We start from the raw sequence: 22038 nt of genomic DNA on the forward strand, positions 1-22038 counted from the left end.
GCAGAAAGAGAGCTGAAGTCATTTGAACATTCTCGCTTGCATGTCTGTCGCCAATTTAGAAAATAAATATCTATTGAGAGTTAGAGTTTCCTCCTGTCTAGGAGAAACATGGCAAGATTTGCATATGCAGATTGCAAAGCCTCCTCCCCCCCCCGCCTTTTTTTTTCTTTAATAAAGAGGAATGATATGGAAGAATATCTTCCCCCATGTGTTTTAGTGAGTATGTGTTCTTATAATGAAGCAGAAATATTCTTAACATTAAAAACTGAATGAGAGCTGGCTTCTCTTTGGTCTAGCTGAGACTTGCTTGGCATCTCAATGAAGGCAAAGCTTTTCTGTGTGCTGAGTCACACCAACCCCCTGGATACCATTAGGGACCACGTTAGTCTGAAAAATAAGAAAGGATGGTCTATATTAAGCAACATATTGTCAACATGCCATTGTCTTCACAAGCAGAGTCTAAATTAATATTGGAGAGACATCACGCTTGTAAACAGAGTTCTTTTGCCCCTCTCAGAAGTGCGAATTATGCTTTACAGCATAATGTTAGATTGTTAGGTGTTAGATAAATGCTGTATCTGTTTAACAAAAAAGCAAGACTGGCAGGTACCTTCTGGAGGGTTGGAAGTGGGGTTTCTGCCACCTGTAAAACGTTGCTGGTATAGCAACAACGTAAGGGCCATAATGGAATCATTAAAATGTAAATGGCTTACGACAGACAAGACCCTACAGTAGATTTATAGGTGTCTGGCAGCCAATTTAGCTCTTTTGCTCGGTCAGATCTCATAGCAAAGGATGAAACTAGAGGTTTCTAAATACCTTGCCCTTTGGTTGCAATCACTTCCCGTAGATGCCCGACTTTGTAATTTAATGAATTCTGTTTATTAAAAGTAAGCAATAGTTAAATAATGTACTTCAGAGTGTCATTATTAGGGCGATTCCATCATGACCCAAATTCACAATTCTTTACCAGACCAAAGAGATGTGATCTTCTGAATTACATCATATACATTAGCACACAACATTTCCTGACTGCTGTGAATGGTGGCCAGCAACATACCGTGATGCTCCAGCTGGAGCGCAGAGATTTGTTTGCTGCAAAGGGAGGACTCTTCCCAGAAGAAGTTTTGCTTTTAATACGCAATATGAAAACAGCAAAACAAGACATGAAAAATTACAGTATGCATTACATTTCGGATTCAGGCTGCTGCTTTGGCTTTACAGCTGAGCAAGTAAATTATGTTGTAGTAGAAAGGTTTCAAAGTCTTGTCGGTCGCTCAGTTAAACATCGAGCCATAAAAATATTATTTGAGTTGCTGTTAATAAAACTTGCAGTTCATTAAGGATATCTGACAGAGAGAAATCTATGTAAATAGGGATTAGTGACTGGTGGGCAAGCTTTCCGTCATAAACAAACTTTCTTTGAGGTTCAAAAGAGTTTAGTTAACGATTTAAAGATTCTTTCTCATTTCATTGTTTTCAGGCATTGCCAACTCTTTGTCTACAGGAAAAAAGCTTGAAAAAGCTGTACTTTGTACACATTTTCCAAGTTCCACAAATTGCTACAGATATAAAGTATAACATCGGAAAAAACCCACTGCTGAACTCTGAGAAGGAAGGACAAAATTAAAATACCCTGATGATATTGTTAAAATTACAAAGGGTGTCCCTCTAGAAGTGAAAAGCAACATTAAAAGAATTTCTTCTACTTCTGTTTATATCACACTTTTGCATCTCTGTTTACCCAGTGTAACTAATGATAAGGGATTTCAGCTTTCCAATTATATTGCATTGACCTAATTGGGTTTCTGGAGGGCTTCCGGGAATTCCACGTTTAAAGACTTTGTTCCCACTAAATTAAGAAAGATTTAGAAGTATGGCAGCTTCAGAAAGGGACAAATGAACCTACTGATCCAGAGCTGCAAAAATAAATTCTGGAATAAACCTGACTGCAAGCAGCAGAAATACAAACCCCGTGCCTTGAACTGTAAACTCCTTGCAGCAGTCTTACTGGGATTAATAAATCAGAGTCGTCGCGAGCCTAAAGAAGAGCCGTGAAAGCTCTAATAATTACCGTCCCCTGTCTAACGGCATGGAGCGAGCGCGGAGCGAGCGCGGAGCGAGCGCTGCCGCCCGCCAATCCACAGGCTGCGATTAACCTCCCGGCCAATTACAGCCTCATTGGCAAAGCAAACAAGGAATTATTGGCTGTTTAGTCGGGCTTTTCTTCTCCCGCTCTGTCCCCTGGTTCTCATTCTGGTTTTTTCTCCCCTTTTCCTGTTGGGGGCGGGGGGGGGGGAATAAAAAATCTGCAAACACCTGATATTCATCTGAGTCGCTGCAGTTGTACAGTCTTGTTAAATTGTTACCACCTTTTCCACAAGCAGTTTTGGCAATTAACCTCGTGGTCATACACTTCAAAGGAAACAACTGTTGAGTTTAACCTCCTTGAGCTACCATGGATTCCTTTATGATTTTTCTTCAAACACTTTCATCTCGAACAAAAATGCAGACTGATAAGATTCATGTTTATTTTTCCATTTTGTCAGTTTATTAAGATGACAAATATCTCGACCAGTTACCACTATTTTGTGCTCCTCAAAGTATATGCAGAAAGAAGCTCTCCTATTAATTCACATTTCTAAGGCAGGGTACTCTGCTTGCTGGAATCCACGCATTTGATACATCTGACCCCTCCTTGCCCCTGTTTGCAAGTCTCTCATGTATTTCTCACAATGCCTAAAAGCTCAGAAAACAGAAAATACAAGTAGAGTTAATGCTAAGGACACGAGATGCCATTAGAAATACACATATGTATTTTGTAAAACTCCACCATTACTGAGAGACAGGACTACTTTACACACGAAAAGAGCTAAAAATTCCTCCACCTTCAATTAGAATACCAGCTTAGCGAGATCAGGATCTATGTTAGTACAAACTAAGTTAACTTTTCCTTCTGTCTAAACTTTTGACTACAACATATATTAATTTACCAGACTGTGCAGCTGCTCCTTAAGCAACTGGATAGCTAATGATAGGAAAGTACCAAAGCAAATACTACAGGAGTGCGATCAGATTACTTGGAATGTTGTCCGCCCCCCCCCGCCCCCCATTTCCATTCTGGTATTATTGCATGTTTTTCCTCCAAAGTAATCACAGAAATGTAAAATGGGTTATTCTTAGGAGAAGCTTCTAATACAGAGCCAAAGAATACCAAAAAAGTGTTTGAATGACCTTTTGCTACCGAGCAAGCACACCCCGGCTGCGCTCACGGCTGCGCTGCGGCGGGGCTACGGGGAAGCATCCCTTCGCTCTGGCTGCAAACTGCCTTGGGTGGGAGGGAGCAGGAACAAAATATTTGTCTAGGGAAAGAATGCAACAAAAGTTTCGTATCTCTCTCGCAGTGCAAGAAGGGGAAGCATTTGGGCAAGCATATGGCATATGTTTCAGCTTGGGGGGGGGGGGGAATCATGATGTTATGTGCAGTTCAGACCAAATAGAAAACTTATTCTGACTATTCTCATTTGTCAGAGGCTTTTCAAAACTAAGCAGATCTCTCCATAGCTCTAAATATCAAAGAAGGAAGTAACCGGTAGGTATTGAGTTTACATCTCAGGCTCTCTTTTAACTGTTTCCACTTTTAATTTTAATATGCTTGTCAACAAAATGAAAAACTCCTTCGCTTAAAAAAAAAAAAAAAGAAGAAAGAAGAAATTAGCACATTAAATGATACATGGGTCTGGTGCTATGCTGCACAGTTCAGTGAACCCCTGCATAGATCAGCAAGATGGCTGGAAATGTCTCTTTCCGTCTGTTTTTCATCTCGAAAGCCTGTGTACTCAGCAGAGTGTGAAGAGTGCCTCTCTCCCCTCCAAACGCTCTCCTGCTCGCCCCCCCAAAAGCCCCTGCAGCAGAGCACAGGAACTAGAGCAAATGCTTTTGTGAATTAAGAGATCTTGTGAGCGTAAATTTGGTCAGGCTGCTCCTTTCTGCAGGCCAGACCCGGCTGCTGCCCCAGGATGTGAACTGTCAGTTTGCATAGCTGGTGATGAGTTGCAGAACCATCAGTAAAGGTGAAGACGGCAGAAGCAAGAAAGATTCAAGACTGGTGGAAATCATTTCACAAGGAAAATTTCAGCCATCAGTGGGAGGAAGCTTTGAAAAATGCTGCCATTTCCGAGTCAGAACGAAGGAAAAATTAAATTACTGCCGGTGAGGCGAGCCAAAGTCGCATCTTACCCTAGGGAGAGGTTTGATAATGGTAAACATTTGACAGCTGGCCTGAAGTTGTTATCTTGTTCTAACAGTTGTTATAGTCTGAATGAACATTTCTGATAAGAGAACAGAAAGAAAAACACTAAACCATTTTTAATTTCTCGCTTTCTATATTTTAAGCTGCACTGCCCAAAGCCAAACAGGTTTAAAGCAGTTTGCCACCATCAGTCCGATTAAAGCTTCGGTTTTTACACGAAGCAATGGACGACAGTTTGAAACTAATGGCAGCACCACTTCAGCTGAACCGACGTCAAACGCGTATAGCAACACCTTAAGAAGAATTTAAAATAACTTCAAGCCACTCGCTTTCAGGATCCCTTAAATATCCCTTCCCTGTTTCACCAAGAGCAGTTACAAGAATTAACCCTAAATTAGAGTGAAATTGAAAAAATTAATCAATGTAAGTATTTAACTTCAAGATCTACCACAAAACCTTGCTTCTTTATCACTTTACTTCAAGCTGTTCACGTACAACCACAAAACTTTAACTCCCTGCCATCGTGTAACAAAGAATAATTAGACAGACACGCTGGAAAGGTAGCAACCTCGGTTCCACCTGACCAGCGAAATAATGAATGAAAACCAGTTCTGTTTAAGCAGAAAAAAGTATGCTTTCTTCACAGGAAATTTAATTATACATAAGATTTTTTTGTGCCCAGTTGTTACTGACAAAGCATGTATTGAGGAGGGAAATACGGCTCTGCTCTGTACTGCTATTAGCAGCTCCTCCTTTAGAAAAATACAGTGTGGATATGGAAAGTACATTACATGTATGTCAAAATCAAACTACCATTCTGGCAGTGAAACATGGATTTTTTTTTTTTTTTTATTCTTCTTTTTTAAATCAGGCATGGATTTCTAAGGTGTTTAACTAATGCAGCTTAACCTCACAGAACACATACACTAAACATTTACCTCCCATTAAAAATCATTAAGATGAATATGTACCATGGCTATTAAACTCTGTTTAATAACTTACTGAAACGGACTGTTGGTAAATCTTCATATCACTGCGTACCTAAAACCTTCCTGCCAGACATGCCTCCTCGCTGCAGAGGCAGGCACATACAACTGGCACGGTTCAAGCTGACAGAGACATTTTCCCTGATGGTAACGATCCCAACTACAGGCACACGATAATGCTCCAATTAGAAAGGCACAGCATGTAAAACTTGTTCCTTAGATACATAAATTAACTCCAAAACTCTTTCGGTATCTCCTATTTTAACAGGTAGAAAGTGCTTCATTACTTTTTCAAATGACTCTACCCCATCTTAAAGCAAGAGTATATAAATTGATATTAAAGCATGGTATTTTGAGAATGTTTCAAAGTAAGGTCAAACTCGTATTAAAAAACCTACTAGTGTAGGCTAAAATAACAGTCTGGCTGAGCAGCCCTCGGTGCATCTGGGTTCAATTACCCACTACATCCTTGCTATGTTTTCTACTAGCAAGAACAACGCAAGCAAGGCTTGGAGTTCACGAATAATGTCAAAGTTAGGTTACTCCGAAGAGGAATGAGATAAATCATCCAAATATCACGGTCATACTGGCAGACAATTTTTTCCCCCCTTTACTTCATCACTGAAAGCAGCACAATATTGCATAACAAGAAATAGAGGACAAAAGTCCTCACCTCACGAGGAAGACGGAACTCAGCTGGAATGCCTGCTCGCTTATACACGCTCTAAAAGAGAACGCAAAGCACACGCTCAAATGACAGCCCAAAGAAGAGGCAAAACCCAACCTAATACACAAGGTAAACAAACACGATTTACCACACTGTCACCCTGACTGATTTCTTCTCCCCCCCCCCGCCCTTATGTTTGACCCTGGAACCATGAGGCTGGATTAACATTCATTATTTGCATTCAACAAGCTGCTGCGTGGAGCAGGGACCGCTCCAGCACCAGCCTTCTGAAAAAGAAAGCGGCTGTGACACTTGTTGAAATGTTGGCTCTCTCCTTTCTAACTAGCTCAACGGTGCCCCAAACTTAGACCAAACACAAGTGTCCTGTATCTTGCTTTCATGTTGTCAAGCTAGTTAATGAGGATTTAAGAGCTGGGCGGGTAAGCGACATACTGGAGCTCACCTCAGCAGTGCTCCGGGGTAAGAGGATGCCAGGCTGGGAGCAGCCGTCCTAAGGATCACATCCAAATCGGGCTACCATGTCCAGTGCAAACGGTGTAAGCCAGAAGTTAGACTCCAACGGCACAAGCCCTCCCAGAGGGCAGCTGCCACATCCCCGCGTGCCGCACGCCTCAACCCTTCTGACTAGTCCAAAACTTTGAGATTCTACTTGGGTCACGAACAAAATCACAACAGCGGCTCTGTCTGCAAACATAGATGCTCCTCCAGGGAACGCAGAGATTGTCATTTGCTTCCATCAAGGCCCATAAAAAAAGCAATTGTCAGTAAAGTTGCTCAAAATTATGTATATTCTGGGAACACTGTATAAAGTATTTTTAAAGCACCGTGTTTAATTCTGAGCAGCTCTATATAAAACATGGTAAAAGCTAGCATTAAATCACTATCATCAAAAATGCGTTAGTTTTGTATGAGGAATTATTTGATCCACTCTGTATTCTGGTTGCATCAAACTAACAACACATTTGCAAAATGATCAAACAGGTTAAATTTAGAGGAAAAAGTGTCTTTTTCCCAGTCAGCGTTTGTCATAACACTTCCAAATTAGAGCATAACGATATTTTAAATAATGCAATATCCAAATGCCTCATTTTATATATATATTTATAATAAATTCATACTACTGTAACGTACCTAATTATATAAGGTCATTTCTTATAGAAAAGCACTAGTATAAAAGTTTTATGCAAGAACAGTCTGGCTGTTTATTAATTTACTATCGCAGATGAGAAGCCCTCCACTGATTGTTACACGGATGTATGCGACACACTTCTGCATTCCAGAAAAGCAACCTGCCCAGCTTACAAAATATTAACCAGCAATCGGAATCACGGACTGAAGGGACCTGGAGGGTTAGTCCCTTCCTATATCTGCGCGTAAGCCACCCTCGCTCTCTCCCCGCACTTGCCTTGCGCTTACCTGTTTCCCTGGAGACCGGCATTTACAAGGAATGCTATAAATACAGCGCAATTAGGCATCTTTTGAAGCAAACCTTCTAAGCCGTTTGCCATCTCAGGAATGTTTTAACTTCTGGAACAGAGAATGATCTTGGTTTATAAAGAATATGAATGCAGCCCTCAGAAGGACCAAGCTCGGAGCTACAGTGAGGGAGAACCTAGAGGAAAAAAACACCCTTGGGCAGGTCATCACTAGAGCCAGGGAATGGTAAATTTTGGAAGCGGCAATCCAGACTTTGCCAATTCTTCTCCCACTGGCCACAAAACTAAATATCACTGTGAACCCCTAACATACTATAAAATAGGAGGGAGAGATTTAAAACTTATTTCTAGAGGTAATTTTAAAGCGTGCGCGCTACACGCACATACCCTAACACACTTCTGTTCCGTCAGGGTCTTGTCACCTCACAATCTATATTGCTAACGGCTGAGGAAAGGCCCTGAAAAGTCAGTTGATGCTGAAGGAACAGAGCCAGCAGCCGTTCAAAACCTCTGCTTGGCTTGTCAGCTTATTGCAAAGGCTGTAGGATTTACACAATTAGTTTTGCCAAGTTTTGGTGGAGATCTATCAACATCCAAAGAAGCAATTTAGACTCTGCTGAGCTCAAATTGTCCAAATGGTACCTATTTACTGAACAGGGAGGTGCATTTCTTGTTTCCAAGGCAAGCTTTCCAAAGGCAACCAATGCAAACTGGAAAGATACAGGTATGCATGCGTGCATGTATATAGACAGATACAGTAACAATACTTTTTAGCTCCAGTGGACTCTGTCACATCCTTTAGTTTTATTTATTTCAGCTCTTTAGTCCCTTCATGTAAAGGCTTCAAGGCCCTTCCAAATACTGGCTTTAAACAATGAAATAATATCTTCAGCAAAAAACTCAAGTATTTTGGGATGGATATGATTGAAGATACCCATTTGCATCAACAGAATTTCAACTCTGCCACGAACCCAGCACTTCTCCAGCCAGTGAGAACTACTTTTGCCCATAGCACTTAGGTAAAACTTTGACGAGTCTGGCATTAATGACGCAGAGAAACAGCAGATTCATATTTAGTTCCTCCCTACCCTTACCATCCAACTGGCACAATGGTAAGTCAAATAAAGTTTCACTACAATAACTAAGGTATCATATTCAAACAGTGAAATCCAGCCTTGCAGGGGAGAACAGAGTTTCCCCCGCCTGCTTGTTGGAGCCTTGCAAACCACCACAAGCCAGACGGACTTTTCCGTAAGTAACGTGGCTCATCAGAACTGTGTTCAGTATGTCAACGTAAAGCTGCTTACAAGCTACAGCTGACTGATGTCTGCTTTTATGGTTTGGTCTTGCTCCACCCGAGTCAAATTCAAAATTCCCAAGTAAAATCATCCCTCGCATAAGACGAGGTAATTAAACACCGAGACACACTACATGTAAAAACCCAAAGCAATCACTGTTTTCCCACTGAACATACTGGGAAGAACTCTATACCATTAACTAAGCAGGGGGAAGAGATGAAGTCTTCTCTCACAAGACAGTTTTAATGCTTGCAGTAAACCTGTTTAAGACTGAATTTACTTCCAGAATTTCAGTCCTTCACTTGCACGCTGGAATTGGGAGGTACAGCAGAAGGAGGGTCATGGGGTTTTGCATCTTCTGAAAAACAAAGGGAAGCAACTTCAATACAACCTTGAAACAGACCTGCAGGCAGAGTTGTCTGTTGTAAAAATTATATTCCTCCGACTACGATGTGCAAGTATCTGCTCTTATCTAATAAAAAGATCCTTTTGAAGTAAGTGGTTCAGTTGGCCTGTGCCAATGCTTGTGTTACTAACCCAGAAGAAAGGCCCACTGAATATAGTATGCAAAAGCTTCGTCTGATCTGTAGCACTTTGAACCATAAAAGCAGCAAGAGTAAAAAACAGAAGGGAAGCCAAGTGCCTAATACTGGACAGCGACTTTCTTTAAGTCTCTTCCACTTTCTAATTAACTATAGTGAATCTACTCTGTAACAGCAGCGTGTGGTAGGTGCCTTTCCTGCACAGATGAACATCCAGAAATCGAGAAAGTGCATTGGGACTCAGCGAAGAGAAGTAATGCTTTGCCTGCAACTTTGGTCTCTTGCTTTACAGGATTATTTGTGAGAGGAGACATAATTCAGGAAATGTTTTGGGAGGATGTCTCAAATCAATATGGAATATACATAATTCCAGGTTATCACCCAGCAGAAACAGCAGAAAATTAGCTAAACATCACTTCTGTCCATTTGCATGGTATTTGTTATAAAGCAAGCAAGCAAACAGCACCGTAAATTAAAGTCCAAAGATTCTCTTTATAGTTTTCTAAAAAACAGGGATTTAGAAGCTATCTGAAAAACTTAAACCAGGCACAGCTCAAGCACGTATGATTTTTTTAAAAATGAATTTTCAAGAGTTTACGGTTGATTTTATGGTAGAAAAATGCAAAAGGACCACTAAAGCTATTCAGTTCCTTAAAACAGATGTAAAGGACAAGTTTGTCTAGAATTTAGTCAGCATTTCTTAAGTGGCCTTTTATTTTTATAGCGTGTTGTAACTGTTGAGATGTTGTCATTCAGAGAACAGCAGCCATCATTCACTCTGGTATTTATAAAGAATTCATAGTGGCAAACTTCAGATATTCTGGCATCATTCTGAAGCACGATGAATTTCACGATTGTCTCGTGGACAAGCTTTTGGGAAGAGTTAGGAACCTTATTTCCAGTGCATTAAAAGAATGAAGGTGGGATTTTTTTATGTATACGTTTTTTGGTTTTTTTAACCTTCAAGTTTCTTCTATCTTCAGCCCTTAGGGATGCGAGAGCCTGCAGCTTTTTCCAAGAGAGGTTTGTGCATCAGAACTGACAACTGTGCACCCTTGCTTCCATACTTAAAGATAGTGGTAATTATTTGCCCAAAACCTCAGTCAAAGAGGCTACTGTTCTACTGAGCAACTCAGAAACATGAATCCAGGAGACAGTACTTAATTCTGCAAGATTTGAGTATACTTGCTTAGATTTGCAGAAGTATTACATGGCCTAACACAGCATTTTACCAAAAGGAATATAGACCAAGTAATCCTTGTTCTGGATTATCTTTCTGAAGAGTTCCTGCAGATTAAGTATACACAGACTATTACGTTACTGAATGCAGATCTAGCCATTCTGGAATTAGCAAATTATTTTTAAACACTTTACATGTGATTATGCATAATGAATAAATAAATACACATTTATAATGGAGAGATGTTACGGTTCAAAAAAGCAATACAACATCTTTCAGCTACCCTTTCTCAAAAACCCTAATATGCTTGTGCATAAATAAAGCCCTTAGCTTGCTTGGATAGACTCTCACTGAGACGTGCCGATGGTGCTAATTCAGAGCAGAAAACGCTCTTATTCCAGGCCACTGCAGTGAAGTGACATTTACCTAATGCAGCTATAAATTTCCTGATAATTAGTGGGCAGCTGATGGTGATGCAATCTGACTACTGCAGCAATGCCAGCCTCAAACGAGCTCTCCAACACCCACAAGTTAATCAGATTTAAAAACAAAAATTTCCAAAATTCCAAATAGTGCAATGGCTCAGAGACAAAGGCTGGTGCCACTAAGCTCACACCAGTTGCTGTGATCTTTTAATGTTCCAGACATGGTTATTAACAAGACGTAGCTCCCCTTTACACGCAACAATTTCTAATGTCAAAACTCTCACATGACTTTTCATTTAGCGATAAGTAATCAGCACTTCCTGAATTCTATGTAAGTGTGGAGTAAATTTACATCAGGTCGCACGGCTAAAATGATGGAATTTTGAGGTGTACAAAACAGTATCTTCAAAAATAATTTTCAAAAGTTACTTCTAAAATTTTACAAGCCTTTGAGATTCCTTAGCCAGTTTTGAAAGTTTCCAATGTCACTTGGATTTTCAAAGCTAAGTAGTTGAGCAACTACTTTAAAAACCTGGCACCAAATCACATACGATCTTTCACCCATCGTGAAGTGCACAGTCCCCAAGGTTGGTTCATTCTATGTCACGACCATACAAAATAATGCTGTTTGACAAAATGATATTAAGGAACCCTAATTGTTGTTTTCTTTTTCAAACCTAATGCTGGAAAATGTTTACGTTCTAATACTTTGGAAGTATAAGACTGATTAAATAGTAGCCCTAGATGTCCTAGTACAGTAAGTTTATTTAACACTGCAAGAACTACTAGGGAAGTTGTAAGTAGATTCTCAGACAGAGAGAAAACACAGACCCATCCTTTAAAATACTTTCTCAAAACAATCTTTGACCTTTTAGGTGCATCATGAACGAGGCCAGTCAATCAAAGAAAACACTTCTCCCTCTTCTTTTCTTGGATGAACTGTTTCTTTATCACACTGTTTTAGAAAGAAAAAGAACCTTTCTGCATGATAGGTTAGAATAGTTTTCTAAAGCAAAGCATAGGACAAAATTCCATGAGAAAGTTAATTAACATTTGAAAAGTGCCCTGAAATTCTCGTTGAATGCAAAGGGCCATCCACACATTCTTCACTGTTCAGGAAGGGTTCAGCTGACCGCTTGCTTCCTGAAGACTTCTTCAGGAAAGACAACTTCTACCAAAGCTGTAAGGATGGCACAGGAACGCTTCCCACATTCACTAATGCTCCCATCTCTGTGGTGTTCATCAGACTTACTCGTCTGAGATGCAAGATCCAAGATCACAGTCAGAGTTTCCCAACGGCACTTTCCTTTTGGTTTTGCCTATCAATTTTGGCCAATCGAGCTCAGCAAGTAGTGATTAACAGGTCACACTCTACCTGGAGGCTGGTAGCAAGTGGAGTACCACAGGGGGCTGTCCTGGGACCTGCCCTCTTCAACGTCTTCATCACTGACTTGGAAGAGACAAGCGAGTGCACTCTCTTCGCTTTTACAGATGACACCAAAGGAGGATGCGTCGAAGTGCTCCAGGGCAGGGCTGCCACTCAGGGGGACTCGGAGGAACAGGCTGACAGAAACCCGGTGAAACTCAACAAGGACAAGCGCAAAGTCTTGCGCCTTCCCAGGAAGAGCCCCGTGCAGCAATACCAGCTCCCGTTCCACACCTCGTCGGGGTGCAGAGAGCAAAGGTGCATCAGGCACGCCAGCGCAGCTCGGTGCCAGTCACTGCTTCTTTAATAAATACTCCTACAGTGGATGCAACTCCTCTTTGGATCAACAGCATCTTCACGTGAACACAAATCTGACAAGAAAGTAACTGCAGAGATTAGGATGGATTTTAATAGGCCTACCTAATCCCTGCACACATAATACAAAGACCAATAAAGCCAGGGCGTATTTTTCCACGTACTCAGCTTCTTACTTCATACGCTAATTATAGGCCATGCTGATCTTTAAAAATGAAAAAACCCACAGAATTTAAAAAGCTACAATAGGGTGAAATCATTAGGTTTATTTTTGTTTTGAATTCCTACTTAATAGAAGTGTTGGACCATCTAGATCCTAGCAATATGCTTTTGAAATCTGTCTTTAGTTACACGTCAAACACTAGATAGCAACTTTCCGACCTCTCTCCGATTTAAAACTTGGTTGTAAGCATTACTTTTTGTCCTTCTTTTTCCTTATTAAAAAGGGCAGTGCGGAAAAAAGATGATTAAAGATATCAAACAAACACCAAACCTCATGTGAATGGACTGTTGGAAAATAAAGTACGATTTAATGACGTGAGAAATTAGATGAAACTGTCAAGTTTAAAGAATCTTAAAATGGTTAACAGGTCAAAACATAAAAACTTCTTTATGTATAGAGTGAATATAAAGGGAACATAGTAAGTATCTGCCAAGGGTTAATTGCAACCCTGCATGAAAAGCAGTTAACAAGTGAGAGTTAGAACACCCAGGAGGAAAAGAAAAATTTTTCCAGTGCCATGAGAAATAAACAACAAGGGGGAAATATTTCCTTTGGCCACTGTTACCTCCTCTCCAAAAGCTCAGAGGAGCAGCGGGAATGCCAAGGCCTGGTTTGCTCTTGACTCCCTCTGAAACATTTGTCTTCATTACCACTCTTTTTAATCAGGGCTCCTTCATGAGTGTTTCTGCTCAGCCCCCAAGGGGCAACTCTCGGCTGCGATAAATCAGCATCCATACCGCAAGTCACTAATCAGCACTCTCAGGGAAAGAATAACAGTGAAGTGCAGACCACTAAAGGCTTGGAGAAACCTGAAGGCTTAGTGGCCTCAAGGAAGAATGGCCTACATAAAAATAATAAGTCAGTGAACCATCACTACCTTCTAGGCTTAGCAGGACTTGCATTCGGAGAAATTATTTAAAAGCCTTTTGCACACAAATTGTTCTCACTGTATAAAGGCTACTTTACTGATAAAGAGGAAACGCGCTATCGCCCTTGAGCTTGGTTCGACTAATTCACTGTATTTCACTTCCACCTCCTATAGAAAGCATTCAAGGGAACAAACTTGGTAATGAACACCTAGTGCTGCCGTCCTACAATTTCTGGAGAAAAAGATCCGTATATGATGAAATTGCATGAAGAGGAAAGGGAAACTGATAGAAGATGTCCCAAGACACCTCCTATATTATTGCAATGGAAGAGGAAAGTATTTGGTCTGTTTCTTTTGCTTTAAAAGGTTATTTATAAACACAACTAAACAGCTGCCATCTTAAAAGGAAAATATCTGCATAGGTTATCTGTACTCGTGACGATCTCCCTCCATCCGATCCCTTTAAGACTACTGCGCGATGTTCCAACTGCAGAAACAATTAATATTTCAATAGTCATTATTATTCCTTAAAATTGTCCAAATTCCCAAGTCCGCATCAACGCTTGCCAAACACATCACAGAAAAAAGCTGAATGCACACCCAAAACCTTTCTGCTTTTTCCCCAAGTAGCTTGGATGCCAGTACCACTAAGAAATAACTGTGAGCTGTAAAACCGTACTAAGTATTGGCATCCAAATTAGCAAACTAAGCATCCTCCTATCCAATAGCTGTTAAACAAAAATCCCAGAGCAAGCTTTTCCAAAACCACAATTGCAGCCATCCACAATTTTTTCCCTGTTAAGACTCATCTCTATGGTACCTGGAAACCTGGCCCATGTAGATAAAGCAATTATGGCCATACATGGAAAGATCACAGAAAAAGAAGAATCTTCCACCGTTTCTACTTCCAAAGCTCAGGAAGGTCCGGAAATCACATCCATCCAGGGAGCAGACTCCAGCACTGAAACTGAGCATTCCCGTAGAAAAACCTTCTACGGTCCTAAACCAACAAACCAGAATTATTTACTGTTGTCTATTTTTTTTTTTTCTTTAAGTTTTGGACTATATAAACTGTAGAACAGATTCAGTTCTAGCTGGGAGGTAAAGAAGGGCACCTGCAAATGCTTCCACATGGCCCAGATTTTAAGGTCTCTTGCATGTGTTTCACTGTTTCATCTTGCTTCACTGTTTGGTAATTCCGTAGTGCGATGTATGGCCATAGCTAAGCCAGCTTCTGTGTCTCATACAACGGTAGTTTTAACACAGCTTTGGATTCTGGGTTTAACTCTGATTTAAATTAAGGAAGGATAACGGTCCTGTGCTTTAGCAGCAGTAGGCTTCATTGCTTTGCAAGCGTCCCATTCGCAGAGGGCCTCTGTCAGTTATTAACTGGCTTCCTTGGGACCCGGAGCGGCAGGACCCGTATCACTTTGCACCAACCTCTGCCAAACTATTCAATAAAGCACAGAGAGCACCGCCGGGATTAAACAGCTTCTGACCAAAGGTTGAATCCTGAACGCCAAACAGAGGGGAGGAAAGAGATATAACCTTTACTGTTAACTCATCATGAACCTCTGAAGGGTTCTAGGCTCACGCCCAAGTTTATTACAGTTAAAGGGGTTACCGTGAGCAACATAAAAACATTTACTACTTCACGTTAATCAAAATACAAGTAAATAATCTGCTAATTATGCTTATTAATTAATACGTATTTGAATGTAGATGTTATCTAAGTAGCTAATTTGAGATTGTTAAAAGGAGCACACAGTATTCAGTTTAGGGATACACAATCTGCTCGAAAGTCAAATCTTTTGAGCGCTGTAAATAGGTGGTTCAGTAGAGAGGGGTTATATTAGAAGAGCTGCTAAACCAGAGCACGGAATGTAACAAAAATATTCTCTACATCAATCGTGCTCCTTTACTTCAAAGAATTCAATATACTTCAGTGTTCCTTTCTCAAAGATGAAAATCATCATTTAAGTTGTCTGGTCCCACTCCACTTAAATGATCCTTTAATTTCCTTTCTTATTTCTAAGCCCTCAGGTGGCTAGTGCAATGCTATCTGGCCTTGGTTGCATGTAAAGTTCACAGCTCCTTGCCTGATCTCATGATCCTCTCTCAAAACAGCACTTTCAGAAGCGTTTCCTGTCTAGCTCTGCCTTGCGTGATGTGCTCCTCGGCCGCGTCAGCTGCCAGACTAAATCCCCTTCGTGGAAAGCCGTAGAAAAGGCGGCGCGGCCCCTTCCCCCTCCACCTAGGGCCTGACATCCGGAACTGACTTAGGAAGTACTATAATGGTTACCAAATTTTTGGGAACTGCCTTAGCTTTTCTGAGCTAAACATATGTTTAGTACAGGCAGCATCCACCGTCACCACTTGACCTTATGGCAGCCTTCAAGTTGCTGATTTTTCTTTTCCTTTTTTTTTTCCCCCCCTTGAAAAAACAAGAAAACTTTTACCAGATAACACATGATGTAAATGCAAAATTATGTTGTGAAATGACTGCAAACATGCTGTTTTCCAGATGTTTGACGAGACAGTAAAGAAACAGCACAAAGAAGGGTCAACAGTTTCCGTCAGAGACTCTGCTGGGTTCCACATGAAAAAAAAACCCAAACCCCAACATTCAGATCTCATAAATTCAAGGGACTCTGCACAGCTGTCAAGCTATTTAGACTTTAGAAATAAAAAGCAAGGTTCCTCTGTCATCTGCCAAATTTCACTCCATCGATAGGTGGTTAAAAGATGTTTGACTGTTAACATTCTACGAATTTCCTAAAACCATTATTACCTCAAATGGAAGAGACTGCCTGGGAATCGCTGCTCCTGGTAAAAGCAATCCGAGGTAAGCAGGGCTGCATCCTCCATTTGCTTATAAATACAACTCTTCCCCGAACTGCACGAAAACAAAACTTTGCGGAAGAAAATGATCAAAAAGAATTGGAAGAAGAGATGAAAGAAAATAGTAGCTGCCAGGCACTTCCCCTTATCCCCACCATGCCAAGAATGACCAATACTATTGCCACAAGGAATATCAGCTTTTATTTTTCATCATCTAATCCCCCAGCTGGTGTCAGAAGGACAGACAGATCACCCTGTTGATCATGAACGCTGCTACCAGCACGGGGCCCCAGGAAGCTGCAGAGAAGTGGACATCTTTGCATGTATCCATCAGCATTGGCAGGGCTGGAATTTCATTTCTTTCCAACTCGACTTCCTCTCTCAGGACACAAACCTGTCGTTTTGGACGAGACCATCAGGAGCAGCGATTGTAAGACTATTCTTGCTATGCTTTTCTTTGGTCCCCTTTTCCACTCAAGCCATTTTTACTGCGTACATTACTTGTGATGGGCTGGGTGATACTTTTTACAGAAACGGGATGAATTAATCTTGAATTTCTGCATGTTTCTACGTAGGAAAACACGAGCCATAATTTACAGACAGCTCTGCCAAAACTATGGAAACTCTGGTTTCAGACCCGCTCATTTGTTAGTGTGTGATCCCCTCAGTGTAGGATCACTTCAAATGCCTTTTAAAGACACGTGGCTTAGTCCTACCCTGTGATGTTTACAAGGTCGCCTGCAGCTTCCTCACTCCGCTAAGGGGAGCACGGTCAGGCTCCTGCACCGAAGCCAGCACAGGCAGGGATTACCACAGCCTGTACGCAAACTCGCATCCTGCATCCGTGAGGTTCTGGGTGCAAGAAAAGACACCCCATGAAGACGTTCTACGCAAGGATACCGACCGGCGTGATTATAGTGAATTATGGTATGTCTTTACGTGAAAAGGACACCGCTGAAAGCATTTTAACTCCAGACAGAGCATGCATCTGTGGAGCTACTCTAAAACTGCTTATTCTGTCCTAGCTGCACCAATGAATTCCCCCGCAGACAAACCCCAAGCCTACAATGAATTAATTCATTGTATTCAGCAGCAGGTAGTAGCCAGTAGTAGGCAGCACGGTCCCTCTACCTCAGACACATGCCATGGGGAAATCTCCCCTGGCTGGCAGAAAACCGCATCTCATGGTATGTTAAGAATATTTTTGTTCTCCTTCTCTGCAGTAATCAGGATAAAAAGTTAGTGTGCTCTGCCTGCCTCGCTGTCATAGCGCGATACTCTTCTTCCAGGAAAGCCTGACAGAAAAGATGAGCTGGATTTCCCTGGGTTACTAACTCAATAAAATCCCTGGCTTGTCTTTTTGTGCATTATTACAGCATTAAAATATTGCATGAATTGAAATACATACTGAATTTTGTTTACAGTGAAGGAAATAATTCGTTTGGTTGTGAAAGAGTTAATAAGGAAGAAAATCACACACAGTGCGTGTTAAAGGTTAGAGGAATAATCAGTCATTTGAAAAACACTACATAAACATTTTTCCGGATGCAATTTTCAGTCCAAGGATACATTTCCCAGTAGAAATCAGCAGCTAAAAAGGAAATCATTTAGTCTCCATAAGTGCCAAATTGTATCCTGATTTTTCCTGGTCTGGCTCGACTTTCAAAACTAGTGGTTCAACTTCTGCAATCTTTCACCCAATGACTATATAAACACATCCTTATAAGACAGACATAATCCTTGGGTGGGCCAATTTATGTTGGATTATGAAAATACTTAAAGTACAGAATCGCATAATGACTGTTGTCCTTTGGTTTTCACTAAACGGAAAAAAACCCCGCTAATACGGACGGTCTACACTGTTTCAAAAGGCAATCTCCGACATTCTTCTTTTGCAACTGTGTCAACATCTTTTGAAAGTAATTAGGTACCACTAAATTTATTATTTAGTTATCACAAGCTCTGTTTTAATAACACCTAATGTGACACGTATCTATTTTGAGCTTTCACATGCAGGGGGGAAGAAAAAAAAAAAAAAAAGATGATCTCTGGCAAATTGTCTGCATATCACTGTGGTGAGTTACCACACAGCACGAGCGTACGCTGCACCGCACGATTGGAGTGAATTAAGTTGTTACGCACGCCAGCCAGAAAAACAATTCTCACTCTCAAAAATACTTTGGCTACTCTCTGTTTGGTTAAAGGTTATATAAATAGTAGCTTTAAGAAGGATAAAACAATCTCCATACAAAGCAAACAGATTCATTTGTAATTTATTGCTGTCCGATACACATTTATACATGGGTATGTGTATATGTATACTTTCAAAAAATTATCTGTTCCTGCACATTTATACTTTCAGCAATGTAACTGAGAAACGATGGAAACTTTTATTCTTCGTGGAAAGGTAAATTCTGTTTTTTCGCTTCCCTTCTGAAACTCTAGAGTTTTTACAGGCAACTACAAAAGTCAGCATGCTAAAGCCAACAATATCTTCAACACTTACCATGTGGTAGGAGAGAACTTTCTTTTCCCTCCAATGTATAAAGTTATGTGAAAGAAGACATTTTTCTAGTCTATAGAGAGTAAAGAATAAATTATAGTGATAAGATCTGGAAAAGTTTGGTTGGAAGTTAAGAGATTTTCACATCTGTGTCTACACATCCACGTCTTGGGAATAATGTATCTCGAGTACCAGTCACATAAAAATGCAAGAAATTGTTCCTCTCTCAAACGTAGCAAAACCATTCATTGTACTTCTGTCTACACTTTGACTAGTAGCTTACAACGGTGATCTGAGCTAGCAAACTAAAACAGTTCCCCTAATTTAAAATACTATTTAATGTGTATATGCATTAAAAAAATACATAAATACTAACATATACACAACTTAATTCACCATCACATTATTCCCTCTTTGCACTCGAATAAGTTAATTTATGCCGTTCAAACAAGCGATACCGCAGTGAATCTGCGTGTAATACCAGGACAAGCCTGATTTATATCCCTAAAAAGTCAATGACCATCTTTCCCTCAGTTTCTTAGGGCTTTGGATTCACCTCCACTACTTTTCCAGGCAGATACTCACACTGTGTTGTGAGCAACAGTCCAGTGTCATGTCAACAACATCTGAGAAATTACTCCTCGTTTATTTAAATAAAAGTGATAATGGTACAGCCTTTCGTAAACCTCATACGGACCTCGTGCAGAACACATGCAAGAGGAATACAAGAAATGGTACTGTTTGCAATGCCTTCCTGAAGCTTTCTGTGTCAGCTCACGAGAATGACTGGGAGGAGGGGGGAAGAAAAAAAAAAAAAAAAGACATGCAGCCTAACCCTTGTATGAACATTGTCATCTTTTATAACACAGCTATACTCAGGTAACATAAACACAACGTATATGTTAATGCACCATTCCACAGTTTTATTCCCACGAAACAAAGAGAAATAGAATGAAATAATTTAAGCCATTAAGACTCTAACGCTTTTCTCTGGTTGCCTAGTACAATTTATTATCTATTTCAGTGGAAGATTACATTATTAACCCCTAATTCACAGAAATAATAATATAAAACCCCCATATTCCACAAGCCAGTGAAGAGTAACCACATAAAACGCACACCGAGGTCCTCCAACTATGAGGACTTAAGTGTCATTCAGTGCAAGAATCACGGATGCCCACTTTATCCTACTTTTTGACAGGACAAAGCATTCAAACAGATTCAATAGGGCAGAATTGTACCAGACTTACTAAGAAAGCCCCAGCACCTCTTTGAACCATAAAAGAAAAGATTTTGCTTAAAATCAAGAATTTCTGGTTGACATATTTCACGTTCCTTTCTGATTTAAAACACCCTGCTATGAAAGCTACCATTATTTAAAAGTGAAGAAAGAAAAGGGAATTCGCCCCATTTCTCCCCACTCCTCACTTTGCTATTGTCCTCTGTATCTATTTCCAGGAAGCCATATTCATTAGGGTTAATCTGCCTACTAAATGAATAAACAAAGGATTTCTCTGTCACCGAGAGGCCAGGTGAGCCGATATTATCTTCTAACACAGAAAATCATCCGCACAAATACATCGCAGGAAATTACCTGCTGCAATCCCACACCTGGGATCATTTGGCAAGTAGCTTCAAAATGTTGAGTAGATGACTGAAATCGAACTAATTATAGATTTTATTTTTTTTTTTTCCTAATGCAGATCTTCTATCAGCAGAAAAAAGGCCTTTCTAAAAATGTCATGCAAAAAGGTCTCAAATGTCTTGGTTTACTACACTTACTAATATTTCAGAAAATTTACTCATATGAAAATGTTATATGGATTTATATAATTAAAGTATACTGCTTACAATACTAATATACTAATGACAGTTAGTTATATTAGTATATTATACTAATATACTAATGACAATAATATACTAACGACAATACTAATATACTAATGACAATTACCTATGGCTGTCTCCAGCAGAGCCCACGCTGCTGCGCACTGCAAAAACGTAAAAGTTTACAAATTGTTGCCGTAAGAATCTAAAAAAAGATACAGAAAAAAGGATCTAACTGAGCTGCAAGAAATACTGACATAAATACAGCACCTAATATGATAATATAAACCCACGCACATAACTCATCGCACAGACCTAACTCGAAGCGCTGTTAGTTATCACACCTCTGGTAGACATCATGGCAGAGGAAGAGCTTTGGAAATGTTCTGCATGTTTTGAGAGCCTGCACCTGAAGGATGAGCTTCTCGTGTAGAAGCAAATACCGAGAGGTACGATGAGTACGAAGAGAGGTTGGGGGTAATTACCAAAAAAACCAAAGATGAGATAGGAATAAGCATTCAAATGCTTAGATGCAAGTGTACGAACTTTGCACGTGTTACGGCAGAAGAGGAGCCAACACAAGGATTGAGAACTATGGAATCGCTGCGACAAAGGAGGACAATGAGCTCAGCAGCTGCGACTGGGACCGATGGAGACGAGGGGTAATTCTGAGTATCAATGAACAAGAATAGGAGAGGTCACAGGACTCAAAAAAAGAAAGAAGTCACGCCTGGATAGACAGGAAGGCATGAAAACCAAAGTTCACATCTCGGCAATGCTATGGAGGAAGAAAGGCCAGGATTTGGAGCTGGCCTGGATGAATGGAGCTCCCAAAGCTACACAGCAAAAGGCTCCCTTCCCTCCTGCAAACACAGATTCTTTTTGATGTTCCTTATACAGCAAGCAAGAAGAGATAAATTAAAATTGTGAACCTAGACAGCTCTTTGATCCTATTGCCTGGAAATATGTATAAGAATATTTTCTCCAGACGTACTTTTGCTATATATGGAAACCAAATGCTGACTAATCATATAAACCTTATGGTGCCTAAGCACAGCTGTAATCTGCAGCAGAACACTGTCACAATGGCAAAGGAAAATGTGGAAAACTAAGAAGTTAGCTGTGGTGCTGAGAAAGAGGAGAAAATGGTGATCAAAGGCACTGGAGGCCAGATTAGACAAGAGGGAGAGTTTCTAGCTGGTTAGCTTTTAAGATACAAGTGACATAT

The 22038-nt window shown here is 40.4% G+C and overlaps 1 protein-coding gene across 13 annotated transcripts in view; it reads right to left on the reverse strand.

The window, feature by feature from the left end:
- BCAS3 (BCAS3 microtubule associated cell migration factor) overlaps positions 1-22038 on the reverse strand; it is a 375222-nt gene that overhangs the window by 162828 nt on the left and 190356 nt on the right. The window contains exon 24 of one of the 13 annotated variants that reach the window (XM_072882069.1): positions 368-387. The exons of the other annotated variants lie outside the window; for them this stretch is intronic. Coding sequence (XP_072738170.1) covers positions 383-387 — 5 coding nt within the window. The 3' untranslated portion in view covers positions 368-382. Of the gene's footprint in view, positions 1-367; positions 388-22038 lie in introns of those variants that run through there. 13 annotated transcript variants of the gene reach the window in all.

This window comes from Ciconia boyciana, chromosome 17 (genome assembly GCF_034638445.1).
Source record: "Ciconia boyciana chromosome 17, ASM3463844v1, whole genome shotgun sequence".
Classification (NCBI taxonomy): domain Eukaryota; kingdom Metazoa; phylum Chordata; class Aves; order Ciconiiformes; family Ciconiidae; genus Ciconia; species Ciconia boyciana.